The 8,767-nt window shown below is 40.3% G+C and overlaps 1 protein-coding gene across 1 annotated transcript; it reads left to right on the top strand.

The window, feature by feature from the left end:
• The first annotated feature begins 1,836 nt into the window (after positions 1–1,836).
• CCDC71L (coiled-coil domain containing 71 like) lies at positions 1,837–8,545 on the top strand. Its single transcript, XM_015447908.4, has one exon. The coding sequence runs from the start codon at positions 1,974–1,976 to the stop codon at positions 2,679–2,681; it is 708 nt and encodes a 235-aa protein (XP_015303394.1). The 5' UTR covers positions 1,837–1,973; the 3' UTR covers positions 2,682–8,545.
• Positions 8,546–8,767: the final 222 nt, after the last annotated feature.

The raw sequence follows: 8,767 nt of genomic DNA, 5'->3' as shown, positions 1-8,767 counted from the left end.
AAAGTTGCCATGATTTTGCTAGAGAGCTGGTTCCTTAGATGTTTTATTTTTGCCATAAGCCCATTGTGTGGAATTTTATTTTTGCCATAAACTCATTGTGTGATGAGAGCTTCTAAGAATTTGAAATCTCTGGTGTAGAGCTGTCAAATTATTTATTTTAGGTTTTATTGAAACGGAACAAACAAAATATTATTCATAAATCTATTATAAGACAGAGGAAAACTGCTCAATTCTGGGTGGGGTGGAAGTAGGAATAGGCATACAGCTCTGTCCTTGGTCATTCTACTCATGCATAAAGCATGTTCTATTGAATTCCTTAGAGTCTGGACAACACAGTTTGAAAAACCTTCAGTGAAATACAAAGATCACTAGATTAGAAATCGAAAGATTTAGAATCCCAGTTCTGCTATCAGCAAGCTGTATTACTGAACCTCTATGGGTACAGATTTCCTCATCTGTTAAATAAGGAGAATGAACTAGGTCTCTTTCAGCTCAAATATTTGAGGAAACCATTAGCAACTATATGTAAATCACAAAACTCCTATGCTTTATTTGTTCACTACTGCAAAATAAGATGTTTCCTGGGTAAAATTCACATGCCCACCTCAAAGTTCTAAGTGTCAAGAGATTTTTTTTTTTTAACCTTAAGAAATTTAAAGGAGTTCTGTGAAAATTGCAATATAAAATATCTAATTGTCCTGTTCTAAGCAATTTCAGTATTTCTGACTCTATTTGGGATAACCAGTGGTATTTCATTGATTCATTCAGCAAACACATTGAGTGCCCACTACCTGACAGGAATTGAGTTAGGTATAGAGGACAGAAAAGATGACTAAAGAATGTCCAGTACTCCCCTCCCGATACAAAAAGTAATGTGTTTTTAACAATTTGTGTTTTTCAACGAAACTTTATCTATTGTCTGCGATGATGCATCCTTTCTAAATGATAGGATGGCGCTGACATTTTAAAACTAAATGAAAAACGAATTGGCATTCATAAAGAACTGCGTATTTAAAACAGTATTTTCTTTACACAGAATGGCTTTATTGTAATAGATCTTTGATCAACTTGAGCAAAGAGTATTTAGTTTTATAGGGTATGAGATGCTTTGCTTTCTGGATAAGCAGGATCTCTCTTAAATATGAAGATGTCTCCAGTGTTTCCAGAGGGAAACTCCAATCTCTCAGCTGCCAGCCATGCTGACATTACCTGAATGATTCTGGATAACTACTGGCTTCTTGAGATGGGCTGGGGTCAAGACAGGGAAGAGTTTTGAATGAAGATGCCAGAAGAGGCCTTTGAGAGGGTGGATGGGAATTGTGAAAGGCCCATTTCCCCTAGACTTAAACCCAAATTCCCTAGCTGTGATACCAGGAACATCCTTTGGGGAAATCTCCCTTTGTTATTCACACTGGTAGAGCTCCCAGCTCAATCCACAACTGCACACCCCCTCACTCTAAGAGTCACTCTTCCCATGGTGGAGCCAACATCCACCCTCTTACTCTAGACGTGGCAGCCCTCCTAGATCCAACCCAACCGTTGACTTACGTTCAAAGGCCATCACCCACCCCAGCACCATCTTCCAGGAACTGGCCTCTCCCCCATCAGTCCCCGCCCCTCTTCTGAGAGCACCCAATGGGTGGAGTCGGGGCTGCGGTGGGAGGGGCCTGAGGCGGGCACATTTAAAGAAAGGCAGCCGGCGAAAAGAGGCAAGAGAGGAGAAGAAAGAGAAACCAGGGGGGCGAGGCGCCGTCCAATGACAAAGCCCAGGGGTGGGCGCCGGCCGCCATCTTGTACCGGGCGGCAGGATATTCGCCCGCGTCCTCCGCCCTCGGAGGGGGAGGGGCGGCGGCGGAGGCGAGAAAAGTAGCGAGAGACGCCAGCAGCGGCCGCCGCCGCGGAGCCGACGCGGACTGGGACGGCGGCGGCAGTAGTGGGACCCGGCGAGCGCGAGCGGCCCCGAGCGGCCTTCGATGCGGCGCAGCATGAAGAGGCGGCGGCGCCGGCCCCCGGTCGCCCCGGCCGCGGCTGCCCGGGGCGGCGACTTCAGGGCAGAAGACGGGGCCGGGTTGGAGGCGCGGGAGGAAAAGGTGGTGTACTCGCGGTCGCAACTGTCGCTGGCTGACAGCACCAAGGCGCTCGGCGACGCCTTCAAGCTCTTCATGCCCCGCAGCACGGAGTTCATGAGCTCGGACGCGGAGCTCTGGAGCTTCCTCTGCAGCCTCAAGCACCAGTTCTCCCCGCACATCCTGCGCAGCAAGGACGTCTACGGCTACTCCTCCTGCCGGGCCCTGGTGCCCGATCCCCCGGGTCCCCCCACAGCCCGCGGCCAGGCGCGCCGGCCGGCTCCGCGCGCCGCGGCCAGGAGGAGGCGCCGCGGAGCCCGGGCGGCAGCTGCCCGCAGGAGGAAGCCCCGGTCACCACCCCCGCCGCCGCCGCCCCCCGAGGAGAGCTGCCCGGCCAAGCCCGTGGTCCCCGGGCCCTGCTTCGGGGGCCGCACCCTGGAGGAGATCTGGAGGGCGGCCACCCCGACGCTGACCACCTTCCCCACCATCCGCGTCGGCAGCGACGTGTGGGGCGAGCGCAGCCTGGCGGCGGCGCGGCGTAGGGCACGCCAGGTCTTGCGAGTGAACCTGGAACCCATGGTGAGGCTCCGCCGCTTCCCGGTGCCCCGGGCGTGAGGCGCGGCCTCCAGGGCGCCTCCTGCCGGCCCCGACCGTGGGACAGAGCTTCCGCCCGGAGGAATGAACAAGTGTCAGTCGAGTGTTTACAGATCCGGCCAGGACCCCGGCCCCCAGTGCACTTTACGCGCGAAGAAGTCACCGGATGGTTGTCCCTGTCCCGGGTCGCGGCGCCGTCGTCTTGGACGCCGGGGCAGGTGTGCCCTCTGCTGCCTCCCGCACCCGGCCTGCGGAGGGAGGGGACAGCTGGATCCGCAGGGGAGGTCCCTTTCTTCCTGACCCCAGATTGAGACGTCTCCAGGACCTTAGGGGCAGATCCGTTTTCTCCCTGTTGGACTCTACCTCACTGGTCTGGAAGTCCTCCGAAGACATTATTTTTCCAAAGGAATTTGGTTTCGTGCTTGTGTAATAAAGCCAGAATTTACTTTGCTCTTTATCTCCCCCTTTTTCTGTTTCACTGCCACCCCTCTTTTCGGACAGAAGTTCGAACATGTGGTGTTGCACTAGTTTGTGCTCAGGGTATTCTGAAGCCCACTCGTTTCCTAATTTTTACTGGATTCCAAAGCTTTGATCGAGGATATTTTTTAAGAGGTTCAAGCTTGTGACTGTTAGTAGTGCGAGGATTTGTATGGGCTCAGTGATTACAAACAAAGACATGCAAAATACGACTGTTTAAACATTTTCAAGGTGTTTTTAAAGGTTTTATATTGAAACTTAATGTTTATATTTACTGAGCTCCTAAAAATGGTAGAATACACATGAAAACTTTTGTTTAGGAAAAGTTAACTTGTTAAATTCTTTTGAATTGAATAAAAAAATGCATTGAAACCATATGGCGTGTGATTAAAAAAATGAATAAATTGTGAAGAACTGGTTTTGGTTACAGGAGTCACTGGAATCCGACTAGAGATGATTTGGCCCCCTGTCCTGGTCTAACATACAAATCCAGGAATATTATGCATTAAAGTATTTTAAAATACATTATCCTTGTAAAATACAAGGATTTTACAATACTTGTATTTTACAAGGATAATGTATTTTAAAATACGAGTTGCATAGGAGAGATGCATGTGTGTAAACATTATGACTAAAATGAAACAGAATACCCATTAGAATTCTTAGAGCTATTAATGATCAAGAGGGGTGGAGGCATTTCTTGGTATCAAATAACTGGTTGAGGTTACTTTGGGCGAAATCTATTTCCTTTTTGTTTTTGTTGTTGGATAACAAGAAATGTCTAGATTAATACTCATCAGTCTTACAAACATAATGAAAATTAGTTGACTTTTAGTTGACTTTTTTGTCCCAACTTTTTTTTAACCTTCTTGCCACTCATTATATGTTTGCAGTTCTAGGTCTTTGACAGCTGAAGACCGCAGGAATCAAACAGGCGAGCCACACAGAATACTGACCCTTCTTTATGCTTTTATAGTGTTTATACCATATGGCCCAGTGTGAAATTCTTGATTATCCAAGTGCCTTTGGTCATTTGTGGCAGGAAAACTTAATAGTTTTTTAGCCAGCAGTGCCACAGCCAGCTTTTACTGCAATACCTAAAGGGTCAAGGAGTGTTTTTGTACCACTATTATTTCAAATTTAAGTATTCTGCCATGAAACGATCCATACTGGGCTGGAACTTGACATGTGAAATGTTTAATACTAAAACTTATCTCTGCTTGGCAGCTTCTTAGGAAAATAATGAGAGTTGCAATTTTGACTCTTGTGTTCCTAGAATTCAAATGGCATAGCTTTCTGAAATGAGTATTTCAAGTTTAGTAGTCCATATAGGAGTGTTGTGACTTTAATTTCAGTGTTCTTGTTTTCTTAAAAAATTATATATATATATACACACACATATATAACTTGATGCCAGTTTTCTAGTAAGCCTCAGTCTTTTATTCACTACTCAATGATAATGCATTGTACAAACACTGTCACATGAGTAAATAAAAATGAATAATTCCTTAGAAGATGGAGAGTGTTAAATTATATTTGTGATAGGAAGCTTAGACTATTCTTTTGGTTATTAGCTTCCATTGCCAATTGTATTTCAGATGCATAGGGTTTTCTTCCTAAAAATACATTGTTAACTTTTATAGCTAACTAGCACCTGGGAAAAATGTATTTGTACAACTTCACTATTGTATATAGTTTTATAATAATTAAAGATAAACCCAATGGCCATATTAGAATGCAGTTTCAACATATAGCTTATCTAGATAGTTTTCCAGAGGATTTTGAAATGTGGCTTAACTGGGAGGATAACTGCTCAGCACACAAGTGAAACATAACCAATGACACCATTCATTTATTTTAACGGAGATTCTTGACATTTTTCTCTCCTATGCCTTGTTACTTTAGCATACTTGAACTCACATAAATGCTTCTTTGGATTACTTGGGCTATCTGATTCCATTTTGGATCTGATTATCCATCTTGAATTCAATAATGGTATTCATTTGGGCTATTAAAAAATTATGCCATTTCTAGTCTGTGAAATAAGATGTAAAAAATCTTTATTTTTGCCCTTTCCTTTGGTTAAAACCTATGTTACAACTTTTAAAATGTGAAGCAACATCTAATGTAGTTGACTGGTATACTAATAGGAAAGTGAAAGTATTTCATGGGTACTTTGTCGCAGAATGTGAAAAGAAACTTGGCATAGTGGCCTTTATGATGAGGCATCCACTTACTGTCCTCTAAAGTGAAGTCTGTAGCTTAGCTTGTGTATAGTTTTTGAAAGAAATCTCATGATCTTCGTTCATTCTCTTGCCTTCTCTTTTATCTTATATGGCACAAGTAGAGGGGGAAGCCAGGAGGAAATTCATCACCTTGCTATGCTTTTATTTGATTTTTAATTCCCGAGTGCCTAAATGTGGTGACTGGCACCTCACATAACTTTTTGAGATTCCTGATGTCATTTTTATCCTTCCTGTCAACCAGCAATGTATTTTTATGTTACTAAAACCAGTAATGTCGTAATTGTTGAGGGCAAGCTTCATTGTTGATAGTGCAAAGTGTCGTTGTTGTGATGTGTATTTATTTTATTCAAGTTTGAATATTGACAAGTGTAACTTAAGCTGGTGACTGACACCTATTGATCTGCTGTGTGCAAATGATAGTACTATTTTTTAGAAAACTCTTCAGTAAATTTTAAAAATATTTGAATACAAAATATCTGAGCAATTTTGAACTCAAAAGTTTTTCATTGTTTTAAGGATTGCGACAGGACTCTAATGGTTTTTAATGGACGCATATGCCTAATATTTACTTTATTGGTGTGTTTAAAATATTTTTTGATAGACTATTATGTCTTAAGTGCTTTAGAAAACAATTGTTTGTAATGGACTCAAAGTGTTTCCCTGGACAGTTTGATGTACTTATGGTTGAGATTTATAATCTGCTTGTACTTTGCTTTTTAACTTATTAATTGTAAATAAATTTTAGAGAATACATAGTGTCTAGTTTTTCTAATGATTTGAACATTTTTGAAATAGTATTTTGTATTTGCATGTGACTCAGAAAACATCTTAATTTACATTTTGATAAATTTTGACTTTTTTGTGAACTTCAAACTCCCAGAAATCTTGAGATTTGTTTTTTGTGCTATCTCAGGACTCTGTGTTCCATCAATTCTTTAATTATCTAGCTAATTTCTAGGATGGTGCTACAAGCCCAAGTTATTAACCAGTTTGCCAGCAATAAAATATCATACAAAAAAATGCATAAAAATTCAGAATTCTCTAAATTCTGACCAGAGGTCCCCCTGTGATGATGACAAAAGGTCTAGAGCTCTTGCTCTTTCATAGCATGAAAGGAAGTAAGAGTGCTCCGTTTTAGTACCAGTGGTATGGGCTGTTCCACAGAATAAGGGCAGGGCTAGAATTTTCATTAGAGTCTAGAAGGCAGAAGTGGAGTATTAGTGAACAGCACAGCAAGGGCCGGATTCATAGATAGTACTGTTTGGGCTACATTTGTCATTGTACCTGAGTTCCTATTAGTTGGAGGCAGCGTAGTGTAATAGTTGTGGAGTCACAGTGCATGGGGTGGAATTATTATGCATACCTTTGTGACCTGCAAGTGTTGAGATGGTAGGTAAGTTACTTAAAATCTTCGTGCTTGAGCTTCCTCAACTATCAAATGTGATTAGTGAAAGAAAGTATCAGGACATTATAAGGCTTAATAACCACCCCTTTCAAAGGGTAGTAATGCTAGACACATAGGAAGTACTAAATAAATGCTATTAATTAGAGGTATGCACAGTGAGAATAGGTATATATACTGAGAGTGGTCCATTGTGAATTTAGCTCTCCAGGTTTCTCAGCATCCCAAGAATATTGTGTGGTCTGGGAAAGCTGTAAGATAAATTAAGAGAAGAGAATTTGTGCATGAATAAAATTGAAGATGTAAGGAAATTACATACTTTTTTAGCTTGCTGACTATGCAGTAGGAGATTAGATTAAGTTGATTTATAACAATTTTCATTGTTGAAGTTTTTTTTTAAATTCAGGTCTTCTTTTATGATATCTCTAAAAGACATTTGAATGTGCTGTTATGTGTTTTAAACTATATGAGAATTTATAACAGTAATAGATTTAAAGCTATTGATCCAAGAGAACTTACAAAAGTTTTGGACTACATATTTGCTTAGAGTAGGCTCAGTAAGTGTTGCTTATAAACTATGTTAATTTATGTGCATAGAACCAACCTAGAATCAGTTTGTATAAAGTTTACAATTCAGGTGTTAATGGAAACAAAGTGAATACAATAGCTGTGCTTGAAACACCAGAAAATTATTACTGAAAGGAAAAATATTCTTGTATTTGAAGCATTGACACACTCATTTTTGGATGTCAGATATAAAGCCTGTAATTTAGATCTAACTTCTCATAGCACAAAAAATAATGGAACATCCTCTAAATTGGTGAACAAGCCAAAGTTGCAGTTATCTGAAGTTGACACAAAATAATTTCCTGGAAAATTATAGATGAAAGTCATACAAGAACAAGAAGCTAAAAATTGAGCCTAACTGCAGATTTCACAAAATTAATGACTTCTCACTGTCATCACTCTCTTGTGTCTTGGTAAATGTCATTCTAAACCATGATCTGTAACATAATAAACATACCTAACGCCCAATTGGAAGGTAATAATCATAATAACACCAAACACTATGTTTAGCTCAGAAAATTTGAATAAGTAGTCTACTGGACTCAAAACTGGACTTATTTAGCTTCTGAAAATATTCAGAGAAAAGTTAAATTGAGATTCTTCCAAGTAGTAAAATTAACTGTAAAATGTGTACATATTTCTCTTTTTAAGGATTTTTTAAGTACATATTCTTTAAAGAGTACAGAAAAAAAAAAGACTGTGACTTAGGGTTCTAAATCTTACAAAGTAAAGGAATTATTGAAGCAAAAACATGTACAAAAAGTACATATAAATGTACAGTTTGATGAATTTTAATAAATTCAATAGGCTCATGGAACTAGCACTCAGATTAAAAAAATACAGTTTTGAGTACCCCTGAAGTCCTCCCTAATACCCCATCAATCATTACCTACTCACCTTGTTGCCCAAGGTAACCATTGTTTTGATTTCTTACAGCACATTTTTTGCTTATTTTTGAACTTTACATAAATGGAATTATTGTTCATATGTCTAGCTTCTTTCACTTGAAATTATGTTTGTGAAATTCATTTATATTGTTTTATGTACTATAATTGTAGAACATTTATTCTCATTGATGTATAGAATTCCACTGTGTGAATATTCCACAATATATTTATTCAAGTCTTGGTGGGCATTTGGGTAGATTCCAGTTTGGAACAATTATAAATAAAGCTTTGATGAATATTCTAAAATATGTCTTTTGGTGAACATATGCATGTATTTTTTTTGGAGTATATATCTAGGAATGAATTTGCTGAGACACTGGGTCACAGCAAATGATCATCTTTGGTAGATAATGCCAAACAGTTTTCCAAAGTGGATACATGGACTCTTGTAAAACTGGCCTTCAAATAGTTGGCTTTTTATTATTATTCCTTTCTTCTTCAAAGCCAAAGAAGTTTTGTTCCTTCTGC

The sequence above is a fragment of the Macaca fascicularis genome, chromosome 3, assembly GCF_037993035.2.
Source record: "Macaca fascicularis isolate 582-1 chromosome 3, T2T-MFA8v1.1".
In the NCBI taxonomy this organism is placed as follows: domain Eukaryota; kingdom Metazoa; phylum Chordata; class Mammalia; order Primates; family Cercopithecidae; genus Macaca; species Macaca fascicularis.
Note: the sequence above shows the minus strand (reverse complement) of the source record. Positions and strands in the feature narration are given on the sequence as shown.

What these genes read in the sequence shown, in the direction of transcription:
- CCDC71L (XM_015447908.4), top strand. Translation starts at nt 1,974, where the DNA reads ATGCGGCGCAGCATGAAGAGGCGGCGGCGCCGGCCCCCGGTCGCCCCG.